Source organism: Quercus lobata, chromosome 10, assembly GCF_001633185.2.
Source record: "Quercus lobata isolate SW786 chromosome 10, ValleyOak3.0 Primary Assembly, whole genome shotgun sequence".
Taxonomy (NCBI): domain Eukaryota; kingdom Viridiplantae; phylum Streptophyta; class Magnoliopsida; order Fagales; family Fagaceae; genus Quercus; species Quercus lobata.
This window is the reverse complement of record NC_044913.1, coordinates 59,669,599-59,689,157: the sequence shown is the minus strand read 5'-3', so window position 1 is coordinate 59,689,157 and position 19,559 is coordinate 59,669,599. Positions and strand designations below refer to the sequence as shown.

General features: G+C 32.4%; 3 protein-coding genes and 1 pseudogene across 3 annotated transcripts; 2 read left to right on the top strand and 2 right to left on the bottom strand.

The window, feature by feature from the left end:
* Positions 1–90: 90 nt before the first annotated feature.
* On the top strand, positions 91–6,622 carry LOC115965113 ((+)-pulegone reductase-like). Its single transcript, XM_031084306.1, has 5 exons — positions 91–136; positions 240–319; positions 4,178–4,355; positions 4,997–5,091; positions 6,461–6,622. Exons 1-5 carry the CDS (start codon positions 91–93, stop codon positions 6,620–6,622), a joined length of 561 nt encoding a protein of 186 aa, XP_030940166.1.
* An 891-nt stretch (positions 6,623–7,513) lies between these two features.
* On the bottom strand, positions 7,514–8,596 carry LOC115965112 (2-alkenal reductase (NADP(+)-dependent)-like). Its single transcript, XM_031084305.1, has 2 exons — positions 8,592–8,596; positions 7,514–8,108 (listed from the first exon to the last, which is right to left on the bottom strand). Exons 1-2 carry the CDS (start codon positions 8,594–8,596, stop codon positions 7,730–7,732), a joined length of 384 nt encoding a protein of 127 aa, XP_030940165.1. The 3' UTR covers positions 7,514–7,729.
* Positions 8,597–8,780: 184 nt separating this feature from the next.
* Positions 8,781–11,641, bottom strand: LOC115965111 (annotated as a pseudogene).
* Positions 11,642–15,713: 4,072 nt separating this feature from the next.
* Positions 15,714–19,293, top strand: LOC115962925 (2-alkenal reductase (NADP(+)-dependent)-like). Its single transcript, XM_031081808.1, has 5 exons — positions 15,714–15,968; positions 16,900–17,077; positions 17,391–17,557; positions 18,363–18,445; positions 18,915–19,293. Exons 1-5 carry the CDS (start codon positions 15,714–15,716, stop codon positions 19,291–19,293), a joined length of 1,062 nt encoding a protein of 353 aa, XP_030937668.1.
* Positions 19,294–19,559: the final 266 nt, after the last annotated feature.

The window sequence follows — 19,559 nt, the reverse complement described above, 5'->3', positions numbered from 1 at the left end:
CAACAACATTTGGGGTTGTTTTATAGTAGGAAAAAATTAGCTAGTGATGTCAAGGACTCAAGGTTAAAGAAAAAATTTTATTTTTTAGTGATGTGTGCGAATGCGTCAGACAATATTGCATTCAGACGCTTTTGCGGTATTTTTACATTGTCAATCTCTATCAACTTCGGCCAAAGAATTGTCAGTGAATGAGTACCTTCTAGTTTCTACGATTATACATTTTTCAAACCTATTGACAGCGTTTATTGGTGGTTTATATGCTTCCATGTCTTGGTGGGAAGGTGTTGGTCAAACTCGTCTTCTTATTGCTCCAGTCCTGGTAATTAGTTCCTTCCTTCACCACTGGATTCCGTGGCCTCGTATTTCGTTTACTAATTGTTCTAAATATTATTCAAAAGTAAATATAGATATTTTATGATTTTTTTTTTTTTTTTTTGAGAATGAGAAATTTTATGAGCTAAATAACCATTATATATAGTATATCATTAACAAAAAGTCAACTACGTACAATTTTAAGCAAAAATAAAAAGTAAATTGTTAAATTTTTAGTATAAGATATGAGAAATGTTTTATATAATATAACCTTATTATGCTAATTCAGGACTTCATAAAATTTGGTTAACTCTTTTATGATCTTCTTCTCAAAAAAAAAAAAAAAACTATTTTATGAACTTATTACTGTTGTCAGTGTACTAGTGTATAAATCAAATCTCTGCTTTATGCATGTAAACATTGGTACGTCAGTTGATGTGAGAGAAAAGATGTCTTTTTATTTAGAAAGATATAGCTTCCTTTTGCCCTCATCATATCTATCAAAGATAAGATCTTGGACTATTTGCCCTAATTGTTCATGTTTGGTCTAAATACTCTCAAGACAACATAACGTCTCAAGGATATATAGGAGCAATTATCCTTACAACAATTTCCTCTACTTGCTTCACAATATCTTGGTCACTTTATGCCATTTGGTCAATAGACAAGATAAGGTAACAACCCTAGATGACACACAACATGGGCTTAAGGCCCTAAAACGAAAACAAGGAAAGCTCAAAACCTAGACAAAACTAAGGATGGGCCTACGGCCCCTAGAGAAGACACAGATGGGCCAAAGCCCGATACACAACAAAAGACAAGCCTAAGGCCCAAGACAAGGTGAGGACAGGCCTAATGCCCAAGATGACACAAAGGTGGGCTTAATGCCCCTAGATAAAATAGGGATGGCCCAAGACAAAATAAGACGAGACACAGATGGGCCTAAGCCCAAGACACAACAAAGTAAAGACTCAAAACATTAAACAAAATGGGCTACTGAGATATGCCAACCTTTGAAAAAAAAAAATATAATAATTACTAAAAAGAAACTCAATTAAAAAAAAATGAATATAGATTTTTCAAAGCTATATATTGACGGCATTTATTTTTATTATGTACCAATATCAATTATCAAGAGGTTATATTAACAAGAAAAATATGAAAAATATTGTCCCTAACTTTATTTTTTATGTTTTTGGAAAATCTTCTTCTTCTTCTATTTATTTAAATTTATGAAGAAGGCGAAAGAGGTCCATTTTAGAGTGAAATTTTAGTTTTTTATGCATTTAAAGGCATACATAATGTTATATCATTTAATTATGATTCCAATTTTCAGATTTGTTTTAATTTTTATTTTTTAATCATTCCTTCTTAATAGTATTCCAATGGGTTAATTAAAATTGTATATAAAAAAGGGATAATGGCATTCCCCTCCCTTAAGATTTGGGAGAAATGACACTTCACTTCAAACTTTAAGGGAAAAAAACACTTTCCACCTAGACATTTAATTAAAAAAGCTTCATTAAATTAATATTCAAAATGTTGTGCACTAACCAACCCTTTACATAAGGACAGGTTTCTAAAATTATCTTATTTCATAACTCAAATTCATTATTTTAATTTTTTAAATAAAGTGCATTTTAAAATATTAAATCTAAATTTTGGTTTTTTCTTTTTTCTTTTTTCAACAGGTTATGGCAAGATTTGTGGTTGCAAGTGTTTTGATACTTGATAAATTTTGAATCTTTATTCTAAATTTATTAGTTATTTTTTTACTGGTCACAGTTACACTCTTGTAAAGAAATTCTTATAAAAATTTAGAATATTTAATTCCTAATATAAACAAAAGGGTGAGAGAGTGTTAATCTATTAAAAACCTTAAAGGAGGTCATTATTTTTTTCCCTTCAAGTTTGGGGTGGAGTTTCCCCCAAACCTCAAGGAAGGTGGGTGTAATTACCCCTAAATAAAATATAAAATGCATAAAAACTAAAATTTCACTAAAAGTGGAACTCCTTCACCTTCTTCATTTTAAAGTAAAACGGAGAATAAATTTTATAAATAAAAAATAAAATAAGTTTATTAGGCCACAATATTTTTCACATTTTTTTTTTCACAACCATTCACATGACATCTTTAGGTTGGTATATGGTAAATAATAAAAATGGTATCAATAATGGATTACCTAATAGTGATTTTATTCCAACCTCACACTTGACAGGCCTTACTAAATAATTTTGAATTTAAAGTAACGTTAGTTTAGCATTTCAATCCATTTTGGTCTATTTGCGATCCACTCAGTTTAATTCAATCTACTTCAGTCTAGTAACGACGTATAAAATTTACATGGAAATCGACTTCCAAAAGTCAAGTCCCATACGACACAAACCAAAGGCACAGTATATTTCCAATTACAATTTCTAAGTCTGTCTCATTTCCCAACAACTGAACTATTTCTTGTTTTGTGATTTGCTCTGCTAGAATTGAAACGCTTTGGTTATATGCTTTTAATTTCCATGGCTTGGTGGGAAGGTGTTGATTAAACTCGTCTTCTTATTTGCTCCTGGTAATTAGCTCCCTACTTCACCACTAGATTCCGTGGCCTTGTGTTTCGTTTACTAATTGTTCAAAATATTGTTTGAAAGTAACTATGGAAATTTTGTGAACTAACTAAACCATTATAGCATATCATTAACAAAAAGTCAACTACAAGTTTAAATAAATATAGAGTAAATTATTAAATGTTTAGTAAGATATGAGAAACTTTATTATAACTTTATGCTAATTCAAGACCTAAATAAAATTTGGATGACCTTTTATGATCTTCTATCTGCTGTAAGGTCACTCTAGATATTTCTTTTGACGTTGAACCTTTTTTAGAAGCAAAGCTTCTGTAGTAAGTACACTAATGTATAAATAAAATTCTTTGGTTTATGTGTGTAAGCATTGGTGTGATAGTCAATGCGAGAGGATGTCCTTTTTTGTTTAGAGATGATTTCAACCCATGACACTTACTCCTGATAATTACTCCTGATAATTACTCTTTATCATTAGACCGAGATGCCAATTGATATTTAGTGTAGGCAGGAATCAAACCCAGATCTCATATTTAACGACAAGAGAATTTAGCATTAGAAACTTTATTAAGAGAATGTCTTTTTATCTAAAAGGAGATGCCTGTCTTTTGGAGTGTCTTTTTATCTAAACAGAGAAGGCAAGAGGAGGATGGTTAATTGCTATAGTTGGAGAGTGACAAGGAAAACTGTGGTTGAACTTAATTGTTTCACAATTAGGGGCTTTGTTTGTGGTTCATCTAAAGGGGTTTCCAGAATGTGGGGTGCAAGACCAAGCCGATTGATGTATAGAGTTGTTGTAGATCAATTAAGTTGGGTACATGCTTGGGTGAGACAAGTTGAAATATTGGATTCTTCACATCCAAAAAAAATGAATTTATATTTATAGATGATATAGTCATTAACCGTAAGAGTTACATTGGATATAACTAAAACTTGGCTCTCTTTTTCTAAAGGGAAACAGATGATAAGGTATTGAGGGTAAAAATCTTATTAATATACTAGAAGTGACATGAATCCAATTCTTATGAATTGGAAAGTCACTAGTCAATCAAATACATTCAAAATACCATTTAATTTACTATATATAAAGATAAAGATATGTTGTGAATTTGAGTCCAAAAATTGTCAAGTTGCATTTTGTCCAATTTGCGGTAATTTTTGTAGAAATTAGTTGCAAGTCACTATGACTATCATAGATCTTTTGGCCAACCAGAAGCGAAAATTCACATCTACTATGATTTATGAAGGAGTTTTGTAACTTAATAATGACTTCAATGTTGAAATTATGCAGTCCATTAATTTACTTGGTGTGACTAAAGTTTTGGATTCTGGGCATCCAAACTTCAAGAAAGACGATTTAGTTTGGGGAAGTACTGGATGGCAAGAATATAGTTTGATTACCGATTTTCAGCACTTGTTTAAAACCCAACACACTGATGTGCCTCTGTCCTACTATACTAGCATTCTTGGTAAGCCAATTTTCTTTCCCTTTTGATATACTTGAGTTGAGAGCTGAAATATACAATTCTAGGAAACTACTCAAATATATGGGGAAAATCAATGTGTGTTAAGTTCCCCAAAAATTATTATGGTTATTGTGATATGTGATCCAAAGGAACAGGAGATTTTCATGATGCTGAATTTCATCTTCCATTATAATAACATCATAATCATGATTGTTCTGGTTAATTTTGTGTTCAAGATGATTCCAATTATCAGTAAACGGATAACATATGACTGTTGATACACACATTCTTCCTGCTTGATCTACCTTAATGAGATAATCTTGTAAAATCTAACTATTTCAAGTAGCCTACCCCAGATGGCTTTCAAAATTCTTCGTCTCACACAATTATAAAATAAGAATACGAAATTTTCCATTTCATAGTACCTCTTTATACATTTTAATAAAGTAGTTAGTTATTTATTGAAAATAAAACTTATTTACCATTGATTCTTATTTTGAGTGATTGTAAATAAGTTGCAAGTGGAAAAAAAGTCTTTTAACTACCTGTCTGAACTAAAGGTCACATATTGTTAGTAACTTAGCTAGTAATATTATGTCTCGCTTTGCACCAAAAGCTAATTTTAAGACATTCATTATGTGTAGGTATGCCTGGTTTAACTGCTCATGCTGGTGATATGAGGTTTGCTCTCCTAAGAAAGGCAATCATGTCTTCATTTCAGCAGATTCTGGGGCAGTTGGTCAGCTTGTTGGGCAGTTTGTAAAGCTTTTAGGTTGCTATGTTGTTGGAAGGGCTGGAAGCAAAGAAAAGGTGGCTTTCTGAATATGAGTGCTCAATGTTTCAATTCAATAAATATATTCCGTTCTGTTTATACCGTGATGTGCTTGATCCAATTGGTTGATTCCTTAAACTAATCTGCATTTGATCCACAGTAGTTTTACTGTTGATATATTGCATTCGTCTTACTACATATATAAGCATACAAAAACTAGTGAACAATTGCAGTCTAACTCAATTATTTTTGCCCAATTTGCCATGTACTTGGGGAAAAAAAATAGAAGGAACAAGAAATTTTTGCATGTTTTGCAAGTGGACAGGACACTTTTTTTAAGTCATTTCTAACACTCACTTGAAGTGTATAGAATCCAGTTGCTTTACCAAAGATTTACACAACCATTTGATTTTTATGCATATTTTATGGTATATATATGGCTATTAAATTGAAAATTGTTTTCCTATTAATGGTTCATATGCTTACAAACAGACTCAATAACAAGTTTAAATATATATATATATATATATATATATGTTTAGCAATCAATATCAACATACTTGTCCTATGATGTGTCTAATTATTTGTGAGTCACATGCCAAAGACAAAATGTTCAATTCTAAATATGCCACCCTTGTCCATTTTCACAATTCGCAATAGATATTGATCTCCCTTGCACACTGGCAATTTTAAATCTTATTTAGGAGTTGGTGTGCTTGACCAGAGTGGGCAACCTCAGTAAGCAGCATTTGTCTTTTTTTTTTTCCTGCAACAAGGTTGATTTGCTGGAGAACAAATTGAATTTCTACAAGGCTTTCAACCATAAAGAAGAGCCTGTCTTGGATGCAGCTTTGAACACATTATTAGTTATATATGTTCCAATTAGAATATAGAATTCATTTCAGTCTTTGACAGGGTCACAGGTTTGATACTGAAGTAAACATTGGACATCCTTGTTCTCAAGAAAGGGGACATCCCTTCATATATATTTTATGCCATAGAAACTTTACAGGGAAAAAAAACATGGTTTAATTGTGGATTAATTTTTCTATTTCACGCCTACATTAAAAAAAATAATATAAAAAAAAGGAAAAGATGGTAAACAATAATGTAGCAGCTAAGTTTTACTCTGTTTACTTGGGAAACCAAGAGTCTTTTGGAATTCTATATCATATTTGCTGGTCTTAATCTAGTGTGAATGCTGTATTGCTTTTTCAGGTAGTTTCCTGAGCATATCGATATTTACATTGACAACGTTGGGGGAAAGATGCTTGATGCAGTGCTACTCAACATAAGGGCCCATGGTCGCATTGCTGTTTGTGGCATGATCTAACAGTACAACCTTGACAAGCCAGAAGGTGTGCACAATTTAATGCACCTGGTTATGAAGCGGGTTCATACAGAAGGTGTGGTTTCTGATTACGATCACCTCTTCCCAAAGTTTCTGGATTTGGTTCTACCTCACATTGCTGAAGGGAAGATTGTATATGTGGCCTAGCAGCATTTTTTGGGCTATTTTCCGGCCCCAGTGTTGGTAAAAAGGGTGTTTTAGTTGCTCAAGAATGATTGACTTCATGACCAAAAGCTCTAGGTCCCTTGGAGATTCTTATTGCAAATAAACGATGTGGTAAAGAATTGAGTTTAATAAGTAGATGTCATGAATTTCCAAAATAGCAGATCTTATTGATGTTACAAGAACAAATTCACTTCAACATACTAAGTTCATGCAATAATTCTTGTGTTTTATGGTTCTTTTCTATTCAATCTCAATCATGTGTTTCTTTTGTCACTGAAGAGTGTTGATTACACTTGCAAATCAGTAATTGTGGCTGTAATATGTGTGCCATGCTAATATTTGTAGGGTTGTATAACCATTTTCCTCAAGATCTACTCAATAATTAGGTGTTCCTCCTACTATCTTGAAAAAAAAACAAGTCAAACAAAACTTAAACAACCTATAACTAAACCCGACTAGAAATTCTCAATTCTAAAATTTTTTGAAAAAATACTTGTCCAAAATCTTTCAAAATGTTAATGAATTAAGTTCAAACACCCACCATTGCCCACAACTGGCTGGATCACAACTCCAAACACATGGAAGCCACCAACAGCCAAGATAACAAATCTCATACGTACATGACAGATGAAAAAGTATAATTACTTAAGAGAGTGCTTTGATAATAGATGTTAGGATCTAAATTTCCACATGCATATCAACCACTAGTATGATAATCCAACAGGTTTCACAAGAAGTTCATCAAATCCAAGGTCCATTATATAGTGTATAGATGAGGAGTATAAAGTTCATAAAAGTACTAGGTCCTTTATATCAAAAAACAATCCACATGGCTATGTATTTGTGCTTGCAAGATCAATAACATCTGCTAGTTCGTGACCTCAATGACAAAATTTATTTAGGAAAAACAATGACAAACATCTATCTGGGGAAAGAAATCCATGACTTCAGGGGCAAAACATCTTTTTAGGAAACACACTTCCTGATGAACGCTGATACCTGAACACTTCTTTAAAAGGTATAGAAGTACAAGATTTATTTGCTATAGAAAGCTTCCAAGGGACCTAAATCTTTTGGTCATGAAGTCAATCATTCTTGAGCAACTAAAACTACCTGTTTGCCAACATTGAGACCAGAAAATAGCCCAACAAGTGCTGACGGGCCACTCTTGAGGCCTTCAGCTATATCTTCCAAATATGCAATCTTCCCTTCAGCAATCTGAGGCAGAACAAACTCCAGAAACTTTGGGTAGAGGTGAAAGTAATCAAAAACCACGAATCCTTCCATTCGAATCCGTTTGTAAATCAGGTGCATTAAATTGTGCACACCTTCAGGCTTGTCAAGGTTGTACTGTGAGATCAGGCCACAAGCAGCAATGCGACCATGGGCTCTTATGTTGAGTAGCACTGCATCAAGCATCTTTCCCCCAACATTCTCAAAGTAAATGTCAATAACTTCCGGAAAGTACCTGGAAAAACAATACAGCATTCATAGTAGATTGAGACTAGCACATGTGACAAAGAAGTAAAAAATACTCTTGCTGAGAAAATAGACTAGCACTCATAATCCTTCCTTATTTTTTCCCAATCGTTTCTTTTTCAGTCCCTCTCTCTCTCTCTTGAAACAGAATTGGAAAGCAATCATCAAATGGTCAAACCCAAAGGAGCTTAACTGCTCTCAATCCCCCTGAGGGGGACTTTAGGGGGGTAACAGTCCATAAATGAGCTATGAGTTCTGAGTTAACACCTTAAAACAACACAATTTCCTTATTTACCCTATTAGAGATCCCTGTATTTCTAAAGATGGAATGAAATAGAGAAATTAATCAAAAATATTTAAGAAAAATGATTTAGTGATTAAATGCAACATTTATCATGGTATTAGAACAAGTGGTCATAGACTATGAAACTCTACCTTCCATTTAAAAAGCTGAAAATGAAATGTGTTGAACCCCATTTATTAAAAAGGAGTCTGGGTCCACATGTGAGAGTTTGGACAATCAGTAATCAAAATAAAACCATGTTTTGTAACACAAAAATTTCAAAGGCATTATATATGAAGGGATGTCGAATGTTTACTCCAGTATCAATCCAGTGTCCCTGTTGAAGACTGAAATAAAAGTTTGTATTTTGATTAGAACTTAAATTACCACTAAGCTTTTCAAAGTTGCATCCAAGTCAGGTTCTTCTTTATAGTTGAAAGCCTCATTGAACTTGAATTTGTTCTTCAGCAAATCAACCTTGTAGCAGAAAAGCATCAAGGAAAAAAAATCAAAAGCGAACCAAAAAAATATTAGTTTGTGCAGCTGCCCATTTTGGTCAGGCACACCAAATCTGAAATGAGATTGAAAATTGCCAAAGTGTGCAATCACTTAGAGTGATCAATATCTTTTCTGATTTATGGAAATGGACAAGGGTGGCATGTGTTGACCTGAATATTTTATCTTTGGCATGGTGACTTACGATATGTAGACACAATGTACCGGACAGATTTGTTAATATTGATAAACATATACATTAATGCTTGTTATATTGTCAGTTTGCATGCTTACAAATCATCAATAGCAAAACAATTTTCAAATTAACAATCATATATACTTACTATAAAAAAAAAATTACATTCAAACGGTTCTGTGCAAATCTTAGGTAAAGAAAATAGAATATCTACAATAAAAATGAGTGCTAGAGTTGACTAAAAAAAAGTGTCCCAACTACTTCTGCGAAACATGTCAAGTTTTTTTGTTCCTTATATTTTACTTCTTTTTGTCTTTTGGCAGCCTAAGGACATGGTGAATTTTATATGAAAAATTCTTACTATTTATTGGGGAAAACAATTTGAGTTAGATTGTAATGGTTCACCAGTATTTTGTCCACTTACATGTGTATTTAGACAAATACAATTATGCTTACCCAATCAGAGAAGAGAGTTGTCCATTTAGGAATTAAGGAGACTATGAACAGTAGAAATGCCATGGATGGAATGCAGATTAGTTGAAGGACACAACCAATTAGATCAAGCACATCATGATATAAACAGCACATACTAATTGAATTGAAGCATTGAGCACTCATATTCAAGTCACCTTTTCTTTGCTTCCAGCACTTCCGACAACATAGCAACCTAACAGCTTTGCAAACTGCCCAACAAGCTGACCAACTGCCCAAGAAGCTGCTGAAATGAAGACATAATCTCCTTTTTTTAGGAGAGCATACCTCATAAAAACCACTATAAGCAGTTAAACCAGGCGGACCTACACAACGAAAATGTTAAATGAGCTGTTGGCAGCAGGAAAGACATAACATTTCATATTTAATACTAGCAAGATGTGATCTTCAATGGTGAGTTAATACTGGCAATTAAAATAATTTTTCCCACTTGCAACTTAGTTCTACAATCAGACTCACCATAATTGGGTTTTACAAGATTATCTCATGAATGTTGATCAAGCAGGAAAAAGATGTGTATCGACAAACTTAACAAGAGCAGTCATGATTATGCTGCTTTAATGAAGATGAAATCCAACTTGAAGAAAATCCCTTCTACATATCACCATAACTGTAATGATTTAGGTGAACTTAACACACAATGATTTGCCTCATAGACTTGAATAGTTTCATAAAAATTTTTATTTCATCTCTCGTGTATATCAGAAGGGAAAGAAAATCGGCTTACCAAGAATGCCAGTATAGTAGGACAGAGGCACGTTAGTGTGTTGGATTTTAAACAAGAGCTGAAAATCTGTAATCAAACTATATTCTTCCCATCTAGTATTTCCCCAAACTAAGTCGCCTTTCTTGAAATTTGGATGCCCCGAATCGAAAACTTTAGCCACACCAAGTCCATTAATGGGCTGCATAATTTCAACATTAAGGTCATTATTAATGGACACAACCCCTTCATAAATCATAGTAGATGTAAATTTTTTTTACTCTTCCATCACCAACAAACTGAAGATTTGAAGATTGGTAATTACATGCAAGTTACTGCAACAAACAACACAGTCAAGTTACTGCTGTAAGCTCGTGGGTTCACTATAGTAAGTTCTATTGGAAGTAACAATTTAGGATTGGGTAGTTTTATATTTTATAATTTGATTTCATTAGTGGATTCTTCCTTTGAGGGTGATCATTAAACTCCTGGAGGGTTTTTCTTGTTAGGGTTTACCTTTTGTATCCATATTACCCATGTCATTTATTTTCCCCTACCTATACTTTGCAATATGGTTGTATAAATTTTTTAACCACAAATTGACACACAAGATTTCATAATTGTTAAGGTGGCATGTTGATTGGTTTATATAAAAGAGGCGTTAACAATGGAGTTATGTGAAAGTAATGGTGTAATTGGTATTAATAAAAGTAGTATTAATGATGGTGCAATAAGTGTATGTGAAAGTGATTTTGTCTTTGTTAATTTGGTTAGACATAATATTTTCTAGAAAATTAGTCATTTTTCAAGAAACACTTTCTATATATAAAACTATCTTGTCTTCTTATTTTTGATAACATCATTAAATGAGTTAAAAAACGATCTCCTAACTTTTCTTATTTAACTTGTTGTGAGATAAAGACGTTTTCCAAAAAAATTAGGAGAAATTTTTTTTTTAAAAAAAAGTCATACTTCTAATGCCATCAAATATTGAAAAATACAAAAAACTATTTTCACACAAAATTTTCTACTTAAACAAATGGATTTAAATATAAATAAAACCCGCAAGGAAAAAGTGAGGGACTCTTTGACTCACCAAACCGGGCTTCAAGTAGTTGACGTAATAATTGCCAGTGTCGGGCTTCGTTATGCGGTTCCGGGTGTAGGGATCACAGGACAGGTAGAGGTTCTTCACCACAATCCCATTGCAACCTTCTGGGACCTTCAATCTTATGGTACCATTGGTACTTACGTACATCAGTACATGTCTGATTCTTTGGGGAAACCGGACACATAGTCCTCGAATATCACTTGCTTGTTTCTTACTTGCTCATCATCACCACCACTTGCCATTGCTAATAAATTAAGCTCCTACTACTTCTATCTCTTTAAGTATTAAAATATAGAGAGAAAACTTTGAGATAACTACACAAGACTACTGTGAAATGAAACTAACGTGTGGTTGGTTAAGGCAACAACATTTGGAGTTGTTTTATAGTAGGAAAAAAAAAATTGTTATGTGAGAGCGACTGCGTCAAGGTTAAGGAAAAATTTAAAGTGATGTGTGCGAATGCGTCAGACAATATTGCATGCAGACTCTTTTGCGGTATTTTTACATTGTCAATCTCTATCAACTTTGGCCAAAGACTTGTCATTAATCGATAGAGTACTTTATAGTTTCTAGGCATGTACATTTTTTCAGAGTATTTTTATTGAGTCTGAATTTGGAAAGGATGGGCTATAAAATCCATGTTTTATATCATTTGTTTAAAAATTGACACATTAACTTTTTATTTAAAACTCAATATATTTTACCACACATAATAATATCTTAATAATTAAACTCATAGTTAAGTTAAATTTTCAAATGGATATTAGAATTGATTGAGTATGAGTGTTACTATTCTTTAAAGGGTCGTGCTAACGAGTGTCCTTAGAGCATTAGTTAGCAATCCAATTAAAGAAAGTTTTTATAGGAAAAAAAATTAATATTTTGACAGTTTTTTTCATTTTCTATATAAGTAATGTCAAAATTTTCCTAAAATGAACTGTTAACCAATATCCTAAAGGCGCTCGTTAGCATTTCTCTTCTTTAAAATGTAATATGATGATGTGAAATATTGGGATTAAAAAAGTAAAATTTAAGTTTTACATTATATCTTTATAAAATTTAATTTAATTTTTATTTTTTTATTAATCTCAAGAGGTCATGTTAACAAGAAAAAAGTGAAAAATGTTGTATCCCTAAACTTTTCTTTTTTATTTTTGGAAAATTTTCTTCTCTTTTTCTTTTAATTTAAAATGAAGGTGAAAGAGTTCCATTTTAGTTTTTTTTTTGCATTCAAAGGTATACATAATGCTATTTCATTTACTTATCATTCCTTCTTAATAGTACGCCAACGGGTTATTAATTAAATATATATATATATATATATGAATAAAATATAAAATGCATCAACAACCAAAACTTCATTACAAATGGAACTCCTTCACCTTTTTCATTTTAAAGTAACAAAGGAGAACAATAAATATTAATAATAAATTACCTAAAATCATTTTATTCCAACCTCACACGGGCTTTGCCGAACAAATGAATAATTTTGAATGTAGTAAAAAACGTTGGGTACAAGAGAGTCTATCCGAGACTGTAGTTAATAGCTTTTAATGACCATTATTTGCCCAATTATCAGAAAAAAGACTATCCGAGACTATTCTTTGGGCACCTTATCAAAAAAAGACTACTCTCTGCTCAAAGTCGAAGAAAATCCGAAATTGTACATTTTCCATCACAAGAGAGTCTGCATACAAATATTATCTGACGCATTCGCTCACATCAGTAACTTTTCCCCACTATAAAACAACCTCAAACCATGGACGGAGCCATGGTTGGACTTGGGGCAATGGCCACCCCAAATTTAAAAAAAAAAAAATTTATTATGTATATGAGTACTAATTTTAGTAATTTTATTTTATAAAATTATACTTTTGCCCCTTCAAAAGTATCATTGATCTTTTTAAAAGTATTGTTATAGTCACAAATTTTTCTATAATATTTTTACAAACTATTAAGGTAGCAAATTCTTATTGGTTCACATTTGGGCCCATCAATTATATTGTCAACAATTTATAAAAAATTTGTAGTTCAAAAATTTTCCTCATTTTAAAGACCATTAAAAAATTTATAAGTCTAAAATCTAAAAAAGAAATATACAAACCCAAAACATTAGTACAACAACAAAAATTACCAATAATACAACTAAAAAGAAAAAAAAAGCTTAGTCAACCAATTTTACCTAAAACAACCAATAACGAAGCTACCCCTCTAATTCTAAGTTATGTCCCTACCTCAAACGTAATTGCAACATTTTGAAGACAAGGAAAGAAAAGAAAGTCTTAAACTAACCATTAACCACAATTATTAATTTGATTTCATAGTAATCGTGCCTATTAACACTCCAAGATAGTAGTTATAGTTTCTCAAAATAAAGGGAAAAAAAAAAAGATAGTAGTTGTACGTTAGAGCTTACTTTATTAGCAATTAATGGTAAGTGGTGGTGATTATGAGCTACTGAGAGGAACAAGCTATGTACTATACTTAAACTAATGAGATGCATTTTACTCTTCTCAGGAAGTGATCCCATAGGAAATTTCTATTAGGACAATCCAACTCTTGACAAACTTTTTAAAGTAGAGCGACACACTGCATAATATAATATAGTCTAAGATGGCTGCCTTGATCAACAGATTCAACACCAAACTACTAGTTAAAAAGATTTTCCTTACGTCTTGCGATCTTTTGTTGCACCATGGCCTTAATCACGAAGTTCAAATTATGAAGTAGACCGAAAAAGAACCGAAGTGGACCAGAAGGACTGAATAGATGGAAATGGAGCGAAGTAGACAGAAGTTGAATAAAATGGACCATAGTGGACTGAAGTAGAATGAATGGACTGAATTGGACCAAAGTGGACCAAAATAGACTGAAATTGACCTAATTGACCAAAGTAGATCGAATGGACTGAGATGAATCAAAATTCTACTAGCTCAACAGAAGTATAACAACAATATATACTACACTTCAGATTTTAGATATAATATGAATGAAATAGATCACATAGAAAGTAAATTGCAATGCCCTATATATTGTTTGGCATGATTACAAATATAACCTTAAATTTCAAAAAAATAAAAATAAAACCATGAACTTTAAAAATTTTTTTAATTTGCACTCTCAATGAATCTTTATTAACTAATTTCAAGATAACTTCACGTAAATGGTGACTAAAATTTATCTAAACACAAAAAATCATTAGATATGAAATTATAAGATCTTTGATATATTATATTGAGAACTGTGAGTGATATTGTATATTGAACTAGTTAATTATTGTCAACAAAAATTTATAGTAAAATTATAATTTTATAACCTCATGTTTGAATTTTATCACATCATATGTGGTTAAAAATGTTGTGTCCAATATGATTAGAAAATAGGAGGGCCGACTCTTCTACTAGGTGAGTTTGGCAGTCACTTAAGCCTCTTAAGAGTAAGAAGAACCTTGAATTTTAACCAATAGGAATATCTCTTTAACTGCAGACATATTCATTAATCCTCAAATATTAGCCAATAGATTAAAAAAATATTAATTTTTCATTTTTTTTAAAAAAAAAATCTTCGTGGGATGTGCTCCTAAATCTTCATATTCTCTAGGTGAGAGATTGGGTCCAAGTCCAACACTCCTAAACTCAAGTACTTTTTCTTTTTCTTTTTCTTTTTTTAATAAAAGGCATTCACAATTTGGAGTGGGATAGACCATAGTATAAGTTTTATATATTAAAAATATATTTTATTTATTCGTTTCTTTCCACACACACACATATATATATATATACACACACTAGTTTTTAACAGAAAAAAAAAAATTAAGTTTAACTTCAAATAAATATATAACTAATTAGTAGTAGAGAAATCAAAAATATAATTTTATTAAGTTAAAAAATTTGTTTAATTGATATTTAAATATACAAACCGATAAAAAGGCCTCAACTTAATTACTTATCACTTTGGCCCAAAGTATACATGGAACCGCCGCTGGAGAGTGCTGTAGTGATTAATTAATGACTATTCTTTGACCAAAGTTGAACAGAGTATAAATATACCACAAATTAAACTCAAAAGAGTCTGCATGCAAACATTATCTGACGCATTCACTCACATCACTTCAATTTTTTCCTTAACCCTGACGCATTCACTCACATCACTATCTACTATAAAATAAAACAACCCCGTCCTCGTTGCAACAATTTAATCAAACCAAAAAGAAACACTTTTTAGCAACATTAATTTTGAAAACAAAGGAATAGAGCCTAGACCAACCACATTTTGATTTCACAGTAGTCTTGTCTAGTTGGAGCTTTATTAGAAATGGAAAGTGGTAATGATAATGAGCTAGTGAGGAACAAGCAAGTGATCCTAAAGGACTATGTGTCTGGTTTCCCTAAAGAATCAGACATGTACGTGAGTAGCAATGGTACCATGAAGTTGAAGGTCCCAGAAGGTTCCAATGGGATTGTGGTGAAGAACCTCTACCTATCCTGTGATCCCTACATGCGTAGCCGTATGATTAAGAACAAGGCCATCACTGGCAATTATTACATTGACTCCTTCAAGCCTGGTTCAGTGAGTCAATAGACTCACACTTGTTCCACTTATATAGCTCTGCTAATCTTTTTTTTTTTTTTTTTTTTTTTTTTTAATTTACAAAATTCTGCACAATATTTTATAATATCACTTTCACATAGTCCCGTTATTGAAACGACTTTTATTAACATAAATCACTATCTGGCATCTCAATATGGTAAGTTGTGATTCAAACAACATCCCTTTCATTAACAATTTAACACCGTTTTTATGTACATCAATCACAACATGTCATCTCAACAGTTATGAAAATGATTATAAAAAATTGTGTTGTACCTTAGCTATTTGTTAATGCCATACTGTCTAATAACTTTAGCTATTCATTGATTACATAATTACATGTTCTATTCTTTCTTACCACAGACCACCTTAGTCCATAACTCATATTCTATGTACAATTTCAAAATTACACCCACCCCCCCACAAAAAAAAAAAAAAAAAAAAAGAACTATATCTATAGATAGAGTTATTCAAAGTAACAGATACATTGCTTGTAACATGAACTTAGCTGATCTCTTTTTCTATTGGAAAATCAGGATACGGTACTGATAATTAATATTAATAAAGTGTTATAGTATAGTGACATAAATCTAATTCAGATTCTTATGAATTGTAAAGTTATTAGTCAATCAAATACATTAAAATTACCATTAGTTTTACTATATATAGAGATAAAGATATGTAGTGAATTTGTGTAGAAATGTGTCAAGCTGCATTTTGTCCAATTTGTGGTAATTAGTTGCAAGCCGTTGTCAATTTCTAAAATCATTAATTAAATTGAACAAAATAATGATTTGATTATCATAGAACATTTGGCAAACTAGAAGCCTAAATTTACACATACTATGATTTCATGAAGAGGTCGTGTACTTTATAGTTTTGTAATTACATTGATGTTGAAATTATGCAGCCCATTCTTGGACTTGGTGTGGCAAAAGTTTTGGATTCTGGGAATCCAAATTTCAAGAAAGGTGACTTAGTTTGGGGAAGAACTGGATGGGAAGAATATAGTTTGATTACAGATTTTCAGAATATGTTTAAAATCCAACACACTGAGGTGCCTATGTCCTACTATACTGGCATTCTTGGTAAGCCGATTTTCTTTCCATATTGATTTACTTGGGAGATGAAATACACAATTCTAGGAAACTAATAAAGTATGTGGGGTATATCCTTTCTTATGGTGAATCTGACTGTCGAACTATACGTTGCAAGTGGGACAAATTCTTTCAACTGTCAGTATTAACTCATAGTAATTATATCTGGAGATTGAGGCCATCTCATAGTACTTATTACCATTAAAGGTCACATAATGCTAGCAATTTAGCTATAGATTTTCTAATATGCTATGTTATGTCTTGCTTGGTGCCAAAAGCTAATTTAAGGTATTCAATTATGCAGGTATGCCTGGTTTGACTGCTTATGCTGGTTTTTATGAGCTTTGCTCTCCTAAGAAAGGAGAGAATGTCTTCATTTCAACAGCTTCTGGGGCAGTTGGTCAGCTTGTTGGGCAGTTTGCAAAGCTGTTAGGTTGCTATGTTGTTGGAAGTGCTGGAAGCAAAGAAAAGGTGACTTGTTGAATATGAGTGCCAATGCTACAATTTAATTAATATGTTCTGTTTATAACATTTTTTGCTTGATCCAATTAGCTGTGTCCTTCAACTAATCTGCATTGCATCTGAATCAGTTCTATTGTTGAAATATTTTTTAATGCCTAACTGATAACTCTTCTCTAATATGGCTAGAGCATAGTTGCTTCCTTTTAAGTGTACACTAGCGTCTAACGCAAATTTATTTCCATAATAAACAGTAGGAATCTTTCCTCCAAAATTTGCCATGTCCTTAGGCAGCCAAAAGACAGAAAAAGGAACAAGAAAATTTAGCATGTTTCACAAGAGTGATCAGGCCACTGTTGTTTAGTCATCCCTAAGACTCTTTGAACTGTAGAAATACTCTTTTCTTTACCTAATGTTATTACAGAACTATTTGGTTGTAAATTGTAATGTATTTTTTATAGTAAGTATTAATGATTATAAATTTAAATTTTTCTTGGTGTTGATGATTTGTATGCATGCGAACCGACACTATAACAAGTATAAACACATATGTTTAACAAAATTAACATTCTTGTTTTGTCCCCTGTGTCTAAAAATTCAATAGTCACCTTACCAAACATAAAAGGTTCAGGTCATGATATGCCACCCTTGTCCATTTCCAAAAATCATAGTAGATATTGATCAATCTTGCTGGTTGCCACTTTGGCAATTTTAGATCTTATTTAGGAGTTGGTGTGCCTGACTAGAGTGAGTACCTTCACTAACCAGCATTTTTCTGTTTGCTTTTGTTTGTTTCCTTTATCCTTTTGGCAACAAGGTCGATTTGCTGAAGAACAAATTCAATTTCAATGAGGCTTTTAACTATAAAGAAGAGCCTGACTTGGATGCAGCTTTGAAAAGGTAAGTAGTAATATATGCTCTAATCAGAATACAAAATATACTTTCAGTCTTTAACAAGGCAACTGCTCTGATACTGAAGTAAACATCAGACATCCCTATTCTCAAGAAAGAGGACATCCTTTCATATTTAGTGCCTTTGAATCTTTTGCAGTAAAAGAGCATTGTTTATATTTTGGACAAATTTGTCCATTTTATGCCTTCATTAGAAATACGGGGATTCTCTAATAGGCTAACTAAAGAAATTGTTTTGGGTTTTGACTACCCTATTGGCAATAGATCTTTTGATAAATGTTTTCTGATTCTGTTTCAAAGAAAAAAGTGGTTAGAGAAAAGGAAAGGATAGGGAAACAATAAGGCGTATGATATATTAAGTTTTAGTCTATTTACTCGGGAAACCAGGACTATTTTTTTACTTCTATATCATATTTGCTGGTCTCTGTCTAGTATGAATGTTGTACTGTTTTTCCAGGTACTTTCCAGAAGGTATTGATATTTACTTTGAGAATGTTGGGGGAAAGATGCTTGATGCAGTGCTACTCAACATGAGAGCCCATGGTCGCATTGCTGCTTGTGGCATGATCTCACAGCACAACATTGACAAGCCTGAAGGTGTGCACAATTTAATGCATCTGATTTACAAAAGGATTCGTATAGAAGGATTCTTTGTTTTTGATTACGATCACCTCTACCCAAAGTTTCTGGAATTGGTTCTGCCTCAAATTGCTGAAGGGAAGATTGTGTATGTGGAAGACACAGCTGAAGGCCTTGAGAGTGGCCCGGCAGCACTTATTCGCCTATTTTCTGGCCTCAATATTGGTAAACAGGTAGTTTTTATTACCCAGGAGTGATTGAATTCAATGACCAAAAGCTAAAGTCCCTTGGAAGATTCCTACAGCAAATAAACCTTGTACTTCTATACCTTTTTAGGATGTGTTCAGGTATCCATGTTCATCGGGAAGTGTGTTTCCTACATAGGTGTTTTGTCATTGAGGTAAAGGATTTCTTTCCCCAAATAAATGTTTTGTCATTGTGTTTCCTGAATAGATGTTTTGTCATTGAGGTCACAAACTAGCAGATGTTATTGACCTTGCATCCACAAATTTACTTAAACATA